Source organism: Cornus florida, unplaced genomic scaffold (genome assembly GCF_030987335.1).
Source record: "Cornus florida cultivar Cherokee Brave unplaced genomic scaffold, ASM3098733v1 CherokeeBrave_3.0.0_Hap2_Chr05, whole genome shotgun sequence".
NCBI classification, from domain to species: Eukaryota; Viridiplantae; Streptophyta; class Magnoliopsida; order Cornales; family Cornaceae; genus Cornus; species Cornus florida.
Window position 1 is genome coordinate 15,800,138 of NW_026775575.1, and position 21,792 is coordinate 15,821,929.

At 35.6% G+C, this 21,792-nt stretch overlaps 1 protein-coding gene across 3 annotated transcripts; it reads right to left on the minus strand.

The window, feature by feature from the left end:
* Nucleotides 1-381: 381 nt before the first annotated feature.
* On the minus strand, nucleotides 382-8,222 carry LOC132306141 (L-ascorbate oxidase-like). 3 transcript variants are annotated; one of them, XM_059803393.1, is made up of 5 exons: nucleotides 7,874-8,222; nucleotides 7,571-7,663; nucleotides 6,839-7,051; nucleotides 4,985-5,179; nucleotides 382-1,529 (listed from the first exon to the last, which is right to left on the minus strand). In XM_059803393.1, exons 1-5 carry the CDS (start codon nucleotides 8,165-8,167, stop codon nucleotides 552-554), a joined length of 1,773 nt encoding a protein of 590 aa, XP_059659376.1. In that variant the 5' UTR covers nucleotides 8,168-8,222; the 3' UTR covers nucleotides 382-551. The 3 variants fall into 3 exon arrangements, with proteins under 3 accessions (XP_059659376.1, XP_059659377.1, XP_059659378.1); XM_059803394.1 differs by lacking the exons at nucleotides 7,571-7,663; nucleotides 7,874-8,222 and adding an exon at nucleotides 7,495-7,551; XM_059803395.1 differs by lacking the exons at nucleotides 7,571-7,663; nucleotides 7,874-8,222 and adding an exon at nucleotides 7,271-7,309.
* Between the last annotated feature and the right edge of the window lie 13,570 nt (nucleotides 8,223-21,792).

Below are 21,792 nucleotides of genomic sequence, written 5' to 3' on the forward strand. Positions count from 1 at the left end.
TCAGCATCATCATCCCATTGAAAATTCTCAAGAATTGAACAGTTGATCTGCTGTCAAGAGGTTGTATTGGTAGCCAATAATCATGCCAGAGAGAAATGTTTTTACCATCCTTCATCTCTGCTTTATTTTACTTTGAATTTATTTTTCTTTGTGGGTTGATTAGTTCACATTTAATTTTGTAAATTTATTTTAAGTAAAAATTTAGATAAAAACGCACGTAACACTTATTCACCCCTTAATTGTTTTTCAACCCATATTCCACCACCTATTTCGCTCTGCAACTCACACTCAACAAAGGAACTCTTTTATAAACCTCAAATTGTATTTTTTTCTTTTTTTAATTTTTTTATAATCAATACAAATTTAAAAATAACATAATAATGATAATAAATATAATAATAATTAATTTATATTAATTAACAGCACATCACCTTTTACATGGTAATAAAATGATGCATGCAACAACAAAAATAGTACGTTCTAAACTTCTAGTACACATGAAAAATGGATTTAATAGTGTTACACTCAGCTTAATAGTACAGCTACTACTCTTAGTGGTGACCGTTGTTATTCATGAACATCCTCCCAGTCATACCGCAGGTAAGAGCCTCGTGAGGTATGTTAAGCTCCTTGATGCGGTTGACACCTTCAGCAAAGATGACCCCCATACCCATATGTAAGTGCGGCTCAATGTGACAATGAAATGCCCAAACACCCGGATTGTCTGCAACAAACCTCAGTGCAGTCCATCCGTGAGGGAAGATCACCGCGGTGTTCCTCAGCGGCGGATTCTTCAAGTTGAGCTTCTTCTCATCCTTTCCGGGATTAAACTTGCCGTCTCCGTATCCCAACACCCAAAAATCATGTCCATGAAGATGCCACGGGTGTATCTCACTCGTGTTCTTCGCCAACGCATTCGCATTCTGAAGTATCACGTCCACTGTGGTGTTGAACTCGAACACGTACATTCCACTCCCATACGTGGAGTTGGGATTCACAGGAGGCTGCATCACGTCGTAGAATTCGGGGTAGTTTTCTGGCGGGCTTTGGTGGTTGTAGGCACCGTTTAGTTGGTGTTTAATTGCACCCAAATAAGGAGTTGAAGGTAAGGATAGGGAAATGTTGTTGATTGCCCACTTGGTGTATCCATTGATGTAGTTCTGAGTGTTGAGGAGGGTAATGCGGCGGTGGTGGGTGGTCGGGGGATTGGGATAATCCGGCAGCATGCGAGCACGGATTTGGTAGGTGAATGACTTGCTGTGGTTGTAGTCGTTCCAGAGAGGAGCTACTGGAGGTGGTGATGCTGGAAGCTTTGATGCGGAGGTGGTTTTATAGTTTATTATGGTGAGGGCTTGAGGGGTGTTTGGTTCTCTTCCCCTTACACTTACTGAAATCCAGTAGTTCTTGGAGGGGTCTTGATCTGTTTTGAATAGAACTGAGTAGCTCTCGCCGGAGTAGATGTCCAAGTCGTTCACATAAAAAGGTTGCACATAATTTCCATCTGCTTCAACCACCTCCATCTTGTGATGCTGCAAACCACCACAATAATTAGTTATATATATCACATATTAATTAAAAGAGTAACTCTGTTGCATGCATGGAATTGGTGCTTCCAATTTTTTTTCTTCCAAATTTTGTCTGTTTCAATTTTAAGACATCAATTTCAAACAAACATAACATAGCATAAGTATATCATGAGACACGATCTCGCATGTTAGTACAGTCATGATGGCTTTCATAGTCCTAAAATGCATATATGGATGCATATACACTAATATATTTCTCCTTGTTAACCCCAAATGAGAGATATAATGCCTAATTTGGTGTAAATCAATGAAATGGAATGAGAATGAAATGCAGTTGGAAATGAAATGGGAATGGGAATGGCAATGAGAATGGAATGCAATAGTTATTCTCATTTTATTGTTTGATTGCAAATATAAAATCATGTACAAATCAAATAATAATCATCATTCTAAGTGATAGTGGTAGAAGACAATGAAGGTTGTGGTAGTAGTGATAAAAGGTGGTGGTGGCCAAATATTTTATTTTTAGAATGAATTTTCATTCCACCGAGTTTAGATGTGAAATAGATTTTCATTTATGAATTCTTACTTTAAATGTCATAGCAAACATGAACTTAAGAGTGATTGAAATTCACATTACATTCCATTCACCAAACTAGGCTAGCGGATGGATGAGGCATATATAAGTACTAAGAGCACCAACTCGAATCCATAAAATCATACAAAAATTAGAAATTTACTACCAAATATCCTAAAAAGAGCACAATCGTGAAGAATATATACTTAATTAAAAAAAATAATAATAAATGAAAAAATAAAATAATAAATAAATAAATAAAGTATGTCATTAAGTAAAACACAAAATATCAATAAAAAATCCAAATGATGATGTATATGATGCATGACACGTTAAAACGTTATAAATACTGAAAACTGAAAAGGCATAAATTAAAATAAAGTCACAATGAGTAGATATCCAATATTATTGTCATGATCTTTGTTTGTGGGTTTCTTCTCATATAACTTTTCATACTATTCCATTATTTTTATTGTTTCATAAAATAAAAAATAAAAAAAAAAGATCATATTTTTATTTTAAATAAATATCTTATCAATCTAAATCACGAGGATGCATAAAAGCAATGAAGCCCTTGAACGCACCAAATAGTACTCTCTTTGTCTCATTTTAGATGTCGGTTTCTAAAATGAATTTTCATTCCACCGAGTTTAGATGTGAAATAGATTTTCAATTATGAATCCTTACTTTAAATGTCATAGCAAACATAAACTTCAGAGTGATTGAAATTCACATTACATTCCATTCACCAAACTAGGCTAGCGGATGGATGAGGCATATATAAGTACTAAGAGCACAAACTCGAATCCATAAAATCATACAAAAATTAGAAATTTACTATCAAATATCCTAAAAAGACCACAATCATGAAGAATATCTACTTAATTAAAAAAATTAATAATAAATAAATAAATAAATAAAATAAAGTATGTCATTAAGTAAAACACAAAATATCAATAAAAAATCCTAATGATGATGTATGTGATGCATGACACGTTAAAACGGTATAAATACTGAAAACTGAAAAGGCATAAATTAAAATAAAGTCACAATGAGTAGATATTCAATATTATTGTCATGATCTTTGTTTGTGGGTTTCTTCTCATATAACTTTTCATACTATTCCATTATTTTTATTGTTTCATAAAATAAAAAAAATAAAAAAGATCATATTTTTATTTTAAATAAATATCTTATCAATCTAAATCTGGAGGATGTATAAAAGCAATGGAGCCCCTTGAACGTACCAAATAGTACTCAAAAAGAGAGTTGTACATGGAGTTGGAGCCTCGCATGTGTGTGTATTTTGTGTCTGTAAAAGCATATGCCGTACTGTTAGAAAGCATATGTATGGTGCTGTCATATATACTGCTACTCCCCAGTTGGCATGTGACTTTATGGTACCATAGCTCAAAGAGTGGTTCAAAAATGTAGTAGCTCAAAGAATGGTTGAAACTTGAAAGTTCGAAACACCTTTTCTTATCCCCAATAATATGTGTATGTATGTATACATATATATATATATATCCTTCCCAATTTCTTTCACACCACTCATTTTCTTTTAAACCCAATTAATGGTCTAATTAAAGAGACTTTAGATACTCCAACTGTACTTCAAATATTACACGTAAAGTGAGTCTTATTCTAACTGTTCTTTTTCTTTTTCTTTTTAGCTGTCCTATAGAAATTAGGACGTCTTTGTAGTGCTCCTATGCTCATATCCCCTCAGAGCATCAACTCTTCACAAGTTGTCAACTGTTTTTTTTTTTTTTTTTGGAGAAAACATGAAAGAGTTGTGTGGACTGTGATCATTAGATTATATTCTTTTTAATAAAAACAAATTTCTTTGATTTTCGTAACATTCTAAAAATGAGAATTTTTACACGTCCAAAACGTCCCCATATCCAATATTAAATTACAATACCTGAAAAAATAAAAAACAAAAAGCAAAAAACGAAAAACAAAAAACATATGACGACAACAACAAAAAGAGAGAAGAAAAAAACAAATTGTATGTGATTTTCATGACATTCTAGAAAGAGGTTGGACATTTGCTCAACTTCAAAACTTTTTCGTATTAATACTTCCTCTTTCTCATTTAATTGTCCCTTTTTTTTCGGTTTAATCTTAATTGTCCCTTTTCTACAGTTTAATTTTTTAATATGATGATTTTTATTATATTAATAATGAATAAATTATTAAATTTAACAAGATTCTTGTGATACAATAATATTTGCTATACCTTTCAAAATGGATAGTGAGAATTCTAATCTCATAAAGTGGAGTGGATGGATAGGGTGTGTATTTCTTGCCATAACAAAAAATAAAAAATAAAAAAATAATTTACCAATTTTACTTTTTAAAAAATTAATTTACCAATTTTACTTTTGCGAGTCTTTACTTTTTATGAATTTTAATACAAGAATGTTAAATTGTTAATACTATAAAAATGAGTACATTAATATTTTAAGTTAGAGAATTATTTTGAGATGGATAAAACTGAAAAAGTGGACGCTTCTCTTGGAACCAATAAAATTTTAAAGTATCGTATCTGACAAATATATATATATATTATTTATTGGAGTTAGAATAGGACGTTCCAAATAATGAGATGTTAAAGATAACTAGGGGGAAGTGGTCCCTAAAAAATGTGCTGGTTCGGTGATAATGGACAGGACATATTTTTACTTTGCATCAAGTCATCACCACCAACCATTGTTGACCACCACCTACTAATGGTGGCAGTATGTTGACAGCAATATATGTAGCCCAGTCACTTTAACTAAATATATATATATATATATATATGGCACAAAAAATAAATAAATATAATTAAAGTAAAGAAAGTGACGGACAATAATGTCAATTCACTACTACTTACTCCAATCGCCAAGTTGAGTGATGCTAGTGCGGTGGTGCTGGCCACTCTCAGCCTGTATGTTTTGTTGGGAAGCACCTGAAGCAACTGGGGTGCGCATTGTTCGTTTCCCCTAAACTTGCACTGCCTCTGCACTGGCCTGCTATGGAGCGCCGCTAGCGAACAGTTGAACTGACCTCTCCCGTTGATTAGAAGAGTCTGTAAAACAAAATCAGTACCCGCCCTCAACAAAAATATAGTATATATCTATATATATATATATATATATATTTGAAGTACTATTTGTATGTACTTTGCTAGTTTTACTATTTGTCGTTCCTCTGTGTGGTCACTATAATGAAAAATCAAAATAAATACTAGTATCAAATTGAAATCTAAACAAAAGATAAGGCTTTAGGTAGGTCCATCACTTTACCATACTCATTTAACTTTAATCAATAATTTTACATGTCAGTTTCTCTAAGGAAGCTAGTCTCGCGTCCTTGGTTTAGAAATTTTATATATGATGTCCCGCTAAATAGTTTCAATACAATCCGTGATATTAGCGTATATATTCTCAATACATACATTGGAAAAAAATAATGGTTTCAAGCAAAGGAGTACAAACATAGGATTCGTTTCTAGTTTTTCTTATAGGACTACTCATATAAGTAGAACTTGTTCCATGTCCAATTTGGATAGGGTTTAAGTATTAGGTATGCAGCACTATCTAATAGTTTGAATTTTTGGATAAATGAGTAAGCGTCCATTCATTACAATTGGTATCAAAGGCAGACTCAATCTTTAATCCGGTGTCAAGCCAAGTATCCGGCTCGAAGAGCGTCCGGATTTGTCTCTGGGTAGGCAGGGTGGTTTGACTACAATCAGGGCGTTGCGCGGGTTCGGGGGGGGGGGGGGGGGGCAGAATATTACAAATAGAACTTGTCCCATATCGGATTTAGATGGGGATTGACGTGTGTATAAAATAGGTGGGTATGCAATACTACCCAATAGTTCAAATTTTTGGATAAATAGACAAGTGTCTACCTTTTACAACTACTAATGTGGTGTTATGTTTAATTTTTTGGTACTCTTCTTTGTTTTTTTGGCTTTGTTGTTGTTGGTAAGCTTGGTAAAAAAAATAAAAAAATAAAAATATTGACTACACTTAGTAATTCTGTTCAAGTCATTTATGTTTGAAATAATAATCATAATAATAATAATAATTTATTTACAAAAACCCCCATTCAAGTATAACATTTAACGATTTGTCTCTTGTCCTTGTTTTTGGTAATTTTATATAGTGTCCAACGACATTGTTTTGTTGCCAATCACAATTCGACGGACATAAACGTTTTTATTCTCAATACAATCTCACATAAGTTGTGAATAATAATAAATACAATCTCACATAAGTTTTGAATAATAATAATAATAATAATAATAGTTTATTTACAAAAACCGCCCATTCAATTAAAAAATTGCACGCCACTGGGTAGTAGGTGGTGATAAGCACACACAGTTCATGAGGGTTTGTACGTGATACTTTTAGTCTTGTACCATTTCAGAGTGATCACTTGATAGAAGAGAGTGCATCAATATTCTTATATATTGTACTACATTCATTAGGTTTTGTACAGGTTCTATTTTAAAAACATAATATATAGTTGTTAATTATTTATTTTTTTTAGTCGGTACTCACACACACATTATCTTTATTGAGGTTCAAATTTCTAACATTTTTTTAGAAAGTAGGAGTCTTGTACTGCTAGATCACACGCATATTGATAGTTGTTAATTATTTAGAAAAAATTGTTGGTAAAAAATAAAAAATAAATAAAAAAAGGAGAAAAGAAAAGAAAAAATATATATATATACCTGTGGTTCACCGATCCAACGAAATGGTTTGGTAGAGAGAGACAACTCTTGTTGATGACTGCTTGCGTGCCACCAGTCGCTCAATAACAAGTTGAACTCCCCATCATAAGGGAAAGGCTCTCTCACACCCTTTGGAGGGTATACTATCAGAGATCCATACAAACCAGCTGATCTTTGCATCCCATAGTGTCCATGGTAAAAAAATGTTCCCGCCTACACCATAACCACCATTTATATATATATATATACACACACACATATATATATACACTTATATATTTGTAAGTCATGTACAGTAGCATAAAAACAAAAAAAAAAAACCCAGGTTGCTTTTTGGTCTGGAAATGCAGTAGCATAAAAATAAAAATAAAAAACGTGCGTGTGTATGTGTGTGTGTGAGAGAGAGAGAGAGAGAGAGATCACTGAATTTACCCTATCAACTGTGAACCTGTAGAGAAACCATGTGTGTGTGTGCGTGCGTGTGTGTGTGTGTGTGAGAGAGAGAGAGAGAGAGAGAGAGAGAGAGAGAGAGAGATCACTGAATTTACCCTATCAACTGTGAACCTGTAGAGAAACCGTGTGTGTGTGTGCGCGTGCGTGTGTGTGTGTGTGTGTGTGTGTGAGAGAGAGAGAGAGAGAGAGATCACTGAATTTACCCTATCAACTGTGAACCTGTAGTGAAACCATGTGTGTGTGTGTGAGAGAGAGAGAGAGAGAGATCACTGAATTTACCCTATCAACTGTGAACCTGTAGTGAAAGGTTTCTCCTGGATTAATAGCACACTGTGAGATGGATGCAGTTCCATCAGCCCATGGTGTTCCAAACTACAAAAGAAAATGAGCAGAAAAAAAAAAAAAAAAAAAAAAAAAAAAAAAAAGGAAAAAGAATCATTTACACACTCACTATGCACTACATGACTAAATTAAGTTGCCTCCATAACAAAACATTTGCGTGTGATACATATATATTTATATATATATATATATATATATATATATATATATATATATAAAGAGAAAGAAAGATTGAATAACTTGTCTGATTCCATGCCAGTGAATGACAACTCCTTCAGTGTGAAGCTTGTTGGTAAGTTCAACATTGACAATATCACCGACCTCGGCATGGATGGTCGGCCCTGGAAACTCACCATTGATTCCCATCACCACACTCTCGATACAGTCCGGGGACCAGTACATGTACTCTACTTCCCATTTGTAATGCTTGGCCTTAGAACCTAAAGATGAATGAAACAAAAGTGAGAGAGAGAAGAACCAAATGAGAAATGCCCTTGAAGGTTTGTCAACCAAACTAGCAGAAAATGAACCCATGTTCTCCAATAAGGAGATCAACAAGCCAATGTGTGTATGTGTGAGATCAAACTGTTCCACATTAGTCACTATATATATATATATATGCGGTTCAGGGCTTTTATTCCTTTTTTAATTATCACTCAAGTTGCATGGGCCCTGTAGGGTATTTGTGTGTTTTCCATTCACCAACCAATAATTTTAAATTTCCAATTTTTTGGTCAAGTTGTTTTTTTTTTAATTCCTCTATTGTCTGTTTGGTTAAGCAAGAACTAACTCGAAAGAAAAAGAAAAAAAAAAAATTTAAATTTGTATGCGCTTGTTTAGAAGGAAAGTGAAAACTTTGGAAAAAGTAAGATTCTCGCATATTGTGAATTTTCTTTAAAACTTTTTCCGTACAAAACATGTGAAAATCTACTTTCTCCCAAAACTTAGCCACTTTGTATCTTTGTTTTCTTTTGTGCCCCTGTTAGTTGTTTCTCCTCTCACTCTTCTTCGCTTTCTCATTATTTCTCTCCACTCTTTAGTTTCTCCACAAATTTCACGCAGAGGTAAATTTTTTTTTGTAAATTGGTGTAATCCTTATTTAATTATTTATATTTGTATATATGCATATAAAATTAATTTTTTATTTCAATTATTTTGGGTTCCATAATTGATAATGATTGAGATCAAGTGGTAAACATACACGGTTTTTAGCTTTATTGGAAAATTAGGATTAATATTGGTGTTGTAGGTCATTGGGATTCTTAGTTTGATTGGAAACTTACAACCTCGAGATTTGAGTTTTATAATTATTGTATTCGTTAAAGAAACAATTTAGATATTAATAGAAATAATTATATTATTATTATTTTTTTTGTTTGTTAAAAATAAATATAAACAATTAGGTATAATGTGATTCAAAAATAAAAGATTGAGAATTTAAGTAAATATATATACACACACACACAATTATATAAAGGAGAATACAAAAAATTGTATCATGATATCACATACTATTTTATTCCATATTTCATTATTTCTTGCTAAAATAAATAATTAAGTATAAATACTATTACTCTAACATAAATTTATTTATTTTTATACTATTTAAAATTATAAGGGTATTTTTGGTAAATGAAATCATTTTTTTTTTCTTTTCATGCTATACAAACTACCAAAATAAGATTTTCTCACAACTTTCTTCAATAAATTTCATGCTAACCAAATGCATGATGGAAACTTAATTTTCTTTTCTTTCACTTTTACTTTCCATCAAAATTTTCCGTCTAACCAAACAGACCCTTAGAAAAGTTAAAATGAAATCATTATTTATAAATATTATCATTTATAGAATTTTCCTTCTTAATGTTGCAAGTACATGTGTTTTTACACTACCATCCTTACCATGACCCCGGCTGAATGGATCCTCCATAGAATCCTTCACCCCGTTCCTTTTCCAAAATATGGAATCTGCGGGGAGATGTTACCAGCACCCATAAGGGAGGATATCTACTGTGAGTACTGAGTGTTGGTTTTCGGATACCACTTTGTTGGAAACACTAGATAAGCAAATAAATGCAACTCAATATAATTTTTGGAAGAGAAAATGAGAAAAAAAATATTTTATTTCACTTGATCCAATCTTATTCATATTATTCTCATAATTTGCTAAAGTACATGAATATTGGTGCGTGCTTGTCGAGGCACCCAAATTGCTTGCAAAAGTGGAGTGCAGTGCGGCCAAGTTTAAATTTAGAGATTGCCACTATCGCTTTTAACTATAAATATAGCTAGGGTGAGTAGGGATTGTCCCAAGGGAAATTGAGTGTATTATGCTTGGAAATCAAGGTCGGATTAGTAGGTAGAGTGATCAAAGATATTTTAATTGGTTAATTAAACTACAATGTCAACTAAATGGATACAAGGTAAAGGAATTGACATAAAGTAAAATGTAGAGAATATAAGAGAGGGATCTTGGGACTTAGAGGTCACCACTAAACATCACCTTCTTAGACACTCAATGTGTAATGAATGAAGGGATTATATGTTGCAATAATAGTGTGTGTCATTGATTGAATCATCAAGTATGGATGACTAATTAAGTATACATTGTCTAGACAAATTAGTGAATAGCACAACATATCAAATTTAGCCATTATTCCTTCCTTTAAGTCTACAATCAATGCACATCATCAAATTAGAGAAATATACTACTTGCATTCATAAGCATAGAACATCAAACAACAAGTATGAATTGTCCTCCAATCTAAGAAAGTAAGGCAACTACACTACAACTAAGCTAAAGACTTGAAAATTAAACTAATTAAACTAAGGAATAGGCACAATCCATCAAGAAATGAGTATGAACTGTCAAACAAACCACAAGAGTATTCCATTAAAGCACTATGCCTTGACCATTACTAGATTCATAGCATCAACACACATAGACATGCATCAATATCACAAAACCTAGAGATAAATACATGAACATCTATTCTAGCATACATAGACATATGAATAGAATAAAATGATCAATTGGAAGTATTAAACCACACAAATCATTGTAGAAATAAGATTCATATACAAATCAAATGTTAAGACAAAGACAAGAATTATAACACAAATTCGCTCAAAATACAAAACATCAAAGTCTAAGAGGCATACTTAAGGTTATCTTTAGCCCCAAAAGAACGGTTTAGCCACTCATTGATGTAGTCATCCAACCCTCAAGGCCATCTCTATGGTAGGAATAATCTTCTTCTCCTTGATGGAAAACCTATATGAATGAAAGAACTCCCAAATGGTGTGTGTCTCTCTAATCTTTAGACTCGTCTAACCTTTTTTTTTTTTTTTTCTATGGTTCCTTTATTTAAGATTGTATATATGTAAAATGGCTTAAAATCCTTATATAGTTAACTCAAGTGTTAGACCCAATGGTCAGACCTCATGCACTAGGACCTCCAAATGATTGCACCACAAGCACACCTTTTAATTGGCTGGAACTCTGTTTTCCTCGCACTTGAGGAAGTTTGATAGATCACAAGGGTGGTCAGATCAATCGAAACATGGCGGCGCCTTTTTGGAATAAGACAAATCTGAGATATTTTTGGAATATTTTGGGAAAAGGACAAAAGTGGTAGGTGGGGATAAGATCAAAGAAGTCCGATCGATCGAAATAATGTTAGATCAATTGAAAATGGGAATTTCCAGAGGATAAGGACAAGAGGCTCAATCCATCTTGGCATGGTTGGAACGATCATTGTGAGATCGATCTGAGCTTAGTCTGATCGATCGAAGACTCCTGTTTTTCACCATTTTGCTTCCACTTTGCTCCTTTCTTCCACTAAGCTTGAGATTGCATCTTTTATGCTCTAATTCAGTTGGATTAGCTTATTTTGAGGATAAGTGCCTAAAAAGGGAAATAACATGAAATTAGACTAAAATAAGAAAATAAGATAGGATAAGGTCCTAGAATACCCAAGCTTAAGGGGTTTAAATGCGTACTTTTCAGCGCTCATCACACCCCTAAACTTAAATATTGTTAGTCCCTAGCAATGAACTATAAAGTAAAGGAATGAAATGAACAATTAAACAACTACGAACTAGAAAGCAATAAATGGATAACGCCATTTTCATAGGGAACACGATTGCATTTAGCATATGCAACAAGCCTTTTAAACCTCTAGGTTATCCTTAGTGGACGAGTGAAGTCTCGTAAGGGTTTCCAGAAATGATACCCACAAACATTAAGCTCATTCTTACAAAAGAGGCACCAATATTGCAAACAAGCATTGGGAGAAAACTACCTCAAGTATATAATTTTTTAACCATTTCCAAGCTATCTCCTAAAATCTCAACAGCAAGCAAATAAATATGGTCCTCCACACATCAAGACGAAGATTATGCAAATCAAAACAACTTTAGAATCCTTTTTATGTGAATCGGCATCAAATATGTTGCTATCTAAGCCAATTAAAAAAATGATCACATCCGGCCTCAAACTAACACATAAATCTAGTACCGATCATCAAGACAAAGAGTAGACCTTTTATTAAAGCTTTATTATTCTAGGTGCGCTTATTCTTTTCACACAATTTTTTTTTTTTTTACTAACCTAGAGGATCAAAGATGGAAGCATGGTGTAATGTAATAATCTATTAAGCTTTCTAGCGATCCATGAGGTCGAGCATTAGGTCAATGACTCCCAAATCGGACGGTTTTAGGGCATTAGGTGTTAAAATACCCCTAAGGACTTACAAGCTCAAATCGACTAGGCTACAAATCAAAACAACCTCCATCTAATCATTTCCCACTTCTCACCTTTTGGAAGAAGTCCTTACTTTTTTATTTATTTTTTGCAAACTTCTTCCTCCTTTTTTTTTTTTTTTTTTTTTTTTTTTTTTTTTTTTTTCAAGTTATTAACCTAGAGTTTGAGCCCTCCACCTTTCGGCGCGAGAAATTCAGTGGTTGATGAGGCTAGAATCCTAGCTACTCAATGAAAAGGGTTTGTTATCGACCTTTATCAAGAATGAAAGCTTTCAATACACTACTAACTCAATTGAGATATAACCAAATCAATAATCAACAAAGCATGTACCCCACAAATGAGTGCTAGTGTAGAATCCTAGAGTGAATCTCAAAGTAATCACAAAATCAAGATAATATGGACCACAAATGGAAGCATGAAATCAATCTTTCTAAAAATTTACTCCTAAATGGCATCCACAAGGCGTACAAGGAGTATTGGACTCTCAACTCAAGCAATTTTTAAATTTTAAGCAATATGGTTCTTAAAAGATCAAAATTGTAGCTAGTCATGGACCAATCATAGAAAATCCCTCAAATATACAAGTCATGCTTAAAATGTTGAATTGAAAACAAACATTGTAAAGAACACACATTACTCCCAAACTTAAATGGCACAGTGTCCTCAATGTGCAAAGAGAATAACATAAAAAGGATAGAGTACACCAGTGCAACTATGGCGAAGAATGGCTAGGACATAAGTATCCGAAGTGGGTGGTATAACCCCCCTCCCCCAAACTTGGGATTTGCTGTAATCCTGAAAAGATGGCACTGGAATAAAACCTAATCAGATAACAAATGGGATAATAATGGTGCACAGTTGGCATGCTAGTGCAAGTGGGATAGGAAATGAAATAAAGAGATAGAAAGGAAAAAGGGTGGTCCTGAAAAATTTGGCCAGCACTCTCTCACTAAAGTCACTAGGATGCACCTGATAATATAGTCAATCATAAATAGATAAATCAATATAATAATCTGACATCCAAAAATATCATGCACAAAATAGAGAAAATAAGAATAGTATATGGTACATCATAGTATCAGGCCAACAGACTGGCCACAAAAATATAATAATAGTATCAAAGTAATAGTAAAAAATTTCAGATATATATGAATAATAAGGAGAGAAAGAGAGGTTAGGAAGATGAAGTCGGTCTGGCGGGGCATAAACCTCGGATGTCTCTAGAAATGCCCTGCAGCTGCAGCACAGTCAACACATCTGTACGGAGAGTAGTCCCGTCTGCTAGGAGGGAGATGACCTCATCCTCTAATGTCTGGATACACTCCCCTAGGCTGGGTATTTGAGCTGGAGTGTTAGGAACGGTGGGATCATGAAACTGATGCTTACCCTGACTATGCTTCTGGAAATGAAGTGGTGACCCCGCTGGAGAGTGATGTGGTGACTCCTCTAGAGGCTGTTGCTCCAAATCTATCTCCATATGTGCATCCGCAGCAGCTGGTGCGTCTACTGGATCATCTACTGCTGCTGCTGCTACTACCTCTGCCTCCTTCATCTCTGCCAACTCTGCCTCCTCGGCTGCCAAGATGGCCTCGTTCTCTAGACTCTTAATAAGAGCATTGTAGCTCTTATTCCAGTCCTTCTTGCCATAGTGGCAAGCCCCTGTCTCAGGATGCTCCTCTGAATGGAAAGGATAGTGCTGGTCCTTGAGGATTTGAGTAATCAAATGCGCGAAGGGGAGGAACTTGCCCCTCTTGGGCTTGCTCTTACTAATGAAATCTGTATAGAGCTTAATCATAACACTCCAATAGAGTGTAGGAATAAAGAACCAGTGGCCTACGTAGAATGCATATAAGGCTGCAAGAAAATCTAATCACCTTTGAATCTTATGCCCTGCCATAAATACATTTCGGAATAACACTGAATCAAAGAACCATAGGTCGTCGCGCAAGTAAGTCCTGGTGGCAAATGTCTCATCGGCACTAGCAGGGCCATTTAGAGCTGCAGCCATGTCTACATCAGATGGCCTGCGAAAAAGAGGATAATCAACGCCGGGAGGGCAGACGTGTGGGCACTGAGAAGCTGTGGCCAGTGGTGTGTCACCAACCTGTGCACCAAATTGCTTGCAAAAGTGAAGTGTAGTGTGGCTAATTATAATTTAGAGATTACCACTACCACTTCTAACTATAAATATAGTTAGGGTGAGTAGGGATCATCCTAAGGGAAAAAGGGCAGTATTTGTGTGGAAACAATGTTGGATTAGTTGGTTAAGTGATCAAAAGATGGTTTGTTGGTTGAGTCAAACTATAAATTAAACTAGACAAATGCAATATAGAACAATTAAATTGAGTAAAGTGTATAGAATGAGAGGGAGGTATTGGGATTTAGAGCTCACCACTAAACATCACCTTCCTAGACATTCAATGTTTGATGGATGGGGGGAATTATATGTTACAATACTACTGTGTGTATGTGTCATTGATTGAATCAACAAGCATAGATGACTAGATAAGTATATATTGTCTAGACAAACTAGTGAATAGCACAACATATCAAATTGAGCCATTATTCCTTCCTTTAAGTCTACAACTAATACACATCATCAAATTAGAGAAATATATACTATTTGCATTTATAAGTATGGAACATCAAACAATAAGCATGAATTGTCCTCCCATCTATGAAAGTAAAGAAACTACACTACAACTAAGCTAGGTACAGGAAAATTAAATTAATTAAACTAAGGAAAAGACACAATCTATCAAAGATTGAGTATGAACCATCAAACAAACCATAAGAACATTCTATTTAAGTACCACGCCTTGACCATCACTAATTTATAGCATCAACACACATAGAAGAGATGAAGAACTTTCCCAATTTGAGTATTCTCTCTCTAATCTCTAGCCATGTCACTCTAATCACACCAACCTCTTTACTCAAAATAGCCAAAATCCTTATATAAATAGCTCAAATGTCACACCCAATTGTTAGACCTTGTGCACTAGGACCTCCCAATGATTGCACCACGAGCACACATTTAATTTGGCTTAAAATCAATTTTTTCACGCAACTCGAGGCAGTTCGATCGATCTCAAGGTTAGTTCGATTGATCGAACCTTGGCGGCGCCTTTTTGGAATAAAGATAAGGCTGAGATATTTTTGGGAAGAAGACAAAAGTAGTAGCTGCGAATAAGATCAAAGATGTTGGATCAATCGAAGAATTGTTGGATCGATCGAAGAAGGCATTTTGCTGAGGATAAGGACAAAATGCTCGATCCATCTTGGCATTGTTGGAACGATCAATGTGAGATTAATCTGATATCTATTCGATTGATCAAAGGGGCTTCCTTTCACCAACTTGCTTCTACTTTGCTTCTTTCTTCCATTGAGCTTGAGATTGCATCTTTTATGCTCTAATTCAACTGGATTAACTTATTTTGGGGATAAGCGCCTGAAAAGGGAAATAACATGAAATTAGACTAAAACGGAAAAATAAAGTAGGATAAGGTACTAAAACGTTCAAGCTTAAAGGGTTTAAATACGCACTTTCAGTGCTCATCACACCCCCAAACTTAAATATTGCTAGTCCCTAGCAATGAACTACAAAGTAAATGAATGAAATGAACAACTATACAACTATGAATATGGAAGACAATAAATGGATAACGCCACTTTCGTGGGGAACAGGATTGCATTTAGCGTATGCAACAAGCCTTTTAAACCCCTAGGTTACCCCTAGTGGACGAGTGAAGTCTCGTGATGGTTTACAGAAATGATACCCACAAACATTAAGTTCATTCTCACAAAAAGAGGTACCAATATTGTAAAGAAGCATTGGGAGAAAACTACCTCAAGTATGTAATTTTTTAACCATTTCCAAGCAATCTCCCAAAATCTCAACATCGAGCAAACAAATAAGGTCCTCCATACATCAAGAAAATGATCATGCAAATCAAAACAACTCTAGAATCTTTTTTGAGTGAACCGACATCAAATATGTTACTATCTAAGCCAACTAAAGAAATGATCACATCTTTACTCTTAAACTAACACACAAATCTAGTACCGATCATCAAGATAAAGAGTGGATCTTTTATTAAAACTTTATTCATCTAGGTGCACTTATTCTTTTCACTCTATTTTTTTTTTTTTTTTTTTTTTTTTATCCCTAAGGATCAAAGATGGAAGCATAGTGCAATGTGTTAATCTATTAAACTTTCTAGCGATCCATGAGGTCAAGTGTTGGGTCAATGACTCCTAAACCAATCGACTTTAGGGCATTAGATGTTAAAACACCCCTAAGGACTTACAAGTTCAAATCAACTAGGCTACAAATCAAAACAACATCCCTTTAATCATTTCCCACTTCTTACCTTTTGAGAGAAGTCCTCACTTTTTTTTTTTTTTTTAATTGCTTTTGCAACCTTTTTATTTTTTTTATTTTTTTATAGCAAGTTCAATTATTAACCTAGAGGTTGGGCCCTCCACCTTTCAGCGAGAGAAATTCAGTGCTTGATGAGGCTAAAATCTCGGCTAGTTAGTGAAAAGGGTTTGTTATCCACCTTTATTAAGAATGAAAGTTTTCAAAGTACTACTAGCTCAATTGAGATATAACCAATTCAATAATCAATAAAGCATGTATCCCACAAATGAATGCTAGTGTGCGCCTGTGCTAGTGTAGAATCCTAGAGTGAATCTCTAAACAATCAAAAAATCAAGATGATGTGAACCCCAAGTGCAAGCATGATATCAATCTTTTGAAAAATTTACTCCTAAATGGCATCCACAAGGCATATAAGGAGTATTGGACTCTCAAGTTAAACAATTTTTAAATTTTAAGTAATATAGTCCTCAAAAGATCAAAATTATAGGTAGTTATGGACCAATCATAGAAAATCCCTTAAAATACACAAGTCATGCTCGAAATGTTAAATTAAAAACAAACACTGCAAAGAACACACATTACCCCAAAACTTAAATGGTACAGTGTCCTCAATGTGTAAAGAGAACAAAATGAAAGAGTATACCAGTGCGGCTTTGGCAAAGAATGGCCAGGACATAAGTATCCGAAGTGGGTGGTACAACCCCCCCAAACTTGGGATTAACTGTAGTCCTAAAAAGATGGCACTGGGATAAAAGCTCTTCAGATAACAAAGGGGATAATAATGGTGCACAGTGGATATGCAAGTGTAAGTGGGATAGTAAATGAAAATAGAGAGCGAGAGGGATAGGGTGGACCTGAAAAAGTATGGGCTGCACTTGATAATAGAGTCAATCACAAACAGATAATAATATGATATCCAAAAATACCATGTATAAAATATAGAAAATAAAAATAGTATATAGTACATCACAGAATCTGGGCTAACATACTGGCCGCAAAAGTATAATAGCAGTATCAAAGTGTCAAAGTAGCAGGCAAAGATCACAGATATATATAAATGATAAAGAGAAAGAGATCAGGCAAAAGAAATCGGTCGGCAGGGCATGAACCGTAGTGCAGTCAGGACATCAACACGGATAGTAGTCACGTCGGTGTTGAGAGATGCCATATTTGCTCAAAGGGAGACTACCGCATCCTCCAAGGTCTAGATACGCTACCCCAAGCTGGGTGTCTGAGCTGGAGTGTCAGGGATGGTGGGATCGTGAAACTGATGCTCACCATGACAATGCTCATGGGAATAAAATGGTGACCCCACCGGAGAGTGATGTGGTGACTCTGCTAGAGGCTCTTGCTCTACGTCAGTATCCATAAATGCACCCTCAGCTGCTGGTGCATCTGCTGGATCATCTGCTGCTGCTGCCTCTACCTTTGCCTCCTCTGCTGCTAGGACTGCCTCCTCCTCTAGTCTCCAAATAAGAGCATTGTAGCTCTTATTCCAGTCTTTCTTGCCATAATGGCAAGCCTCTGTCTTAGGATGCTCCTCCGCATAAAAAGGATAATGCTGGTCGCGGAAAATTTGAGTGATCAAGTGCGCAAATGGAAGAAATTTAGCCCGCTTGGGCTTTTTCTTGTTGACGAATGAGTCATAGAACTTCATCATGGCAGTCCAATAAAGGGCAGGGACTGAGAACCAATGACTAGTATAGAAAGCATAGAGGACTGCTAGAAAGTCTGCCCGTCTCTAAATTTTTTGCCCCGCCATAAAAACATTTCAGTACAATACCGAATCAAAAAACCATAGGTCATCGGGCAAGTAGGTCCTGATGGCAAATGTCTCGTCAGCACTAGCAGGGCCATTAAGCGTTGTGGCCATGGCTGAATAGGGTGGCCGCCGGAGAACTGGATAATCAAAGCTAGGAGGGCAGATGTGTGGGCACTGAGAGGCCGTAGCAAGAGTCTCAACTATAATGCGGATGGGATGGCCATCGATAGTGGTCCGCAACTCTACCAGGTTACTCAGGGCCGGCCGGAGGTTCTGGTAGAACAACCGAACGAGCCTCGAGTAAGTCGGATTGGCTATCAGGGCTAAGATAGGGGAGATATTGCGCCGGTAGATCTCATCATAGGCCTACTTGGTCATGGCTGACTGGGCAAAGAAAGTCTCATCGAACACTAACTCGTGCGCCACTGAAAGTCATAGAAATCTAGGTTCAACCTGGTCATGGGCTATGCCAGGCTGTGCTGGTGGTACTGGAATAGGTATAGGAGGTGGCGCGGGCTCGACCACCTAAGTTGATGAAGATAAAGAGGCAGCTGCAGAAGAGGAGGAGCGCTTGGTGTCCTGAGCAAGAGTTGGCTCCTCATGCTTCTCTACCAGCTGTCGGATTCGTCGGTCATATGTCTGGTTCGCCGTGGTCTTGTACGTAGTCATGGTCTGCAAAAAGAAAGAAACACTTGCAAATAAGGTCAGTATCAGGAAACAATATTTGAGATATCGAATTGAAAGCACAATAGATAGAAGCATGCTTGTCATATTAAGATAGACAACTCAGAAGGCATGCACATGAACCTATCTATGCAAGTGATAATGCAGCCAAGTATAAGCATTGAATGATCAAACATGTGAAACATGCGAGACATGATAAGTATGGAATGCAACCAATGTGGAAAACATAGGTATTGGGCATCATTATACTAGCATCAACACAAATGAGGGGGCAGGGGCATCAATATGCTAAGCAATGAAGTTCAATCAATCATAAAAAATGAGATCGATCCAAGTTGGATCGATTATGATATGTTGGAGATCGATCTCGCTCAGATCGATTTGAGCTTGGGTTCGATCGATTGAACCGGCGAAAAAACATGAACAGTCATGGATCTGTGACATGTACCACACGGGGGCATCTGAATGGTCTCGTGAGCCCCCTTTACACCTCAACAATTCACAAATGGTCACTTAAATCATCACATAACCCCCGAAATCAAATTCGGAAACAAAATATATACAAAAATATATACATATGCTTCGAAGCTTCAAACATGGAAACAAATCAACATGGTAGCTCTAGATTTAAACATGGAAACATGGAAAACACAAGAGTGAAGCTCAAAAATGAAAATAAACCCAAAACTTACCAAAAACAAAAGAGAGAAGTGGATCGAATGAGAGATGATGAAATCGAGGGCAAGGATGGAAGTTTTGAAGCTTTGAGAACTCGCCAGAGGTTCGCCTGAGATGGGAAAGATGAAGAAATGGTCACCGAGAGAAAGAGAGAGAGCCTTAGATCGATGTAGAAATTGATCTAAATGACCCTTGGGTCATTTTAAAAAAGTTGATCCCGACATGTTCGATCGATCTCAGAAGTGACTCGATCGATCGAACCTAAAAGATGACAAAATATTTTTTATTTTATTTTATATGAAGAAAATGAAAAATATTTTTGAATTTTAGAAATTTGGAATTGAAAAAGTTAAATGTCAAACAAGAGAATGCAGATCGATCAAAGAATGATCGATCGAACCTCGATCGATCTAATAGGATCTTCAAACGATACACAGAGAAGTATTTTTCAAAGTTTCAAAATATTTTCCAAGTATGGAACTGAGATCGATCTAAGGGAGAATTGGATCGATCAAAAAATGCTTAGATCAATCTGAGAGAAAAATTCACACGATACACAAAGAGATGAAATATGCAGGAAATTTTTGAACAATGGAACAGAGAAATGGAAGTATGCAAAGATGATGCTCGATCGATCGAACTTCCTTTTGAGATCGATTGAACAGGCATGAAATGCCTAATTTGAAAATGAAAGTGCAAGCATTCTCAATCAAAGTCTTAAACGATGTTTATGATCCCAAAACTTATCTAGACGAAGCAAGAAATGAAAGGTAAAATAGAAATGAGGGAGGAATAGGGTTGTAAACCCTACGAATCACTAGTGTTTAACGTCTTTAGCAAGACGTTGGACTCTTTTAGCACGGATCGAAAATCTTATTGTGTATCCCCTCCATGATGGGGTGAAATGACTTTTAAACCCCACTCAACAAACTAGTCCCTATGGAACTTGTTGGATTTGATTTAAATGGAGTTGACGGTTCTTTGTCAGACAAATCTTTGGGCTTCCATGCCCTTACAACACTTGGTTTTGAATTTTTTTTCTTTGAAATCATTCTGGAAGGCAATTCATTGAAGTTTTCAACCTCAAGCAAAGACTCGAATTTTTCAATTTTATTGTCAAGACACTTTTCCACAACACACACTTCTTTATGCTTGTCCATTGAATTCGGGGTTGGATTGAATATGTTCAATTTCACCTTCATATGTCCAAATGAAATTTTCATTATCCCCGACCTACAATTTATGTTGGCATTAGCGGTTACCAAGAAAAGACAGCCAAGGATAACAAGAATTTGGCTCTTAGGATTAGCAACCGGTTCTGTGTTAATGACAACGAAATTGACTGGGAAAAAGAACTTGTCAATTTTGATCAAAACATCCTCAATAATACCCCGGCGATTTTTGACGGATCGGTCGGCTAGTTGCAAAACTACCACATCGGTTTTAAATCACCTAAGCCCAATTTGACATATAATAAATATGGAAGAAGGTTAACACCCGCCCCTAAATCAAGAAGAGCCCCGTTAATGACATGGTCACCAATGATGCAAGGAGTGGTAGATGAACTGGGGTCTTTGAATTTTGGAAATGTGTTATGTTGTAATATTGAGCTCGCTTGCTCGGTCAAGAAAACTTTCTTTGGTGCTTGGCTTTTGTTCTTCCTCTTTTGGGTGCAAAGATCTTTAAAAAATTTGATATAAGCCAAAATTTGTTTGATTGCATCCAAGAGAGAAAGATTTATTTTCACTTGCCTAAACATTTCAATTATTTCATTGTTCTTGGTCTTTTGCTTTTCAAGAGAAATGGATCCTTTTAAAGCATTTGGAAATGGAGCCTTTGGCTCAAAATCTTTTTCACAATTCTTTTCTGAAACTTTTTCAACACAA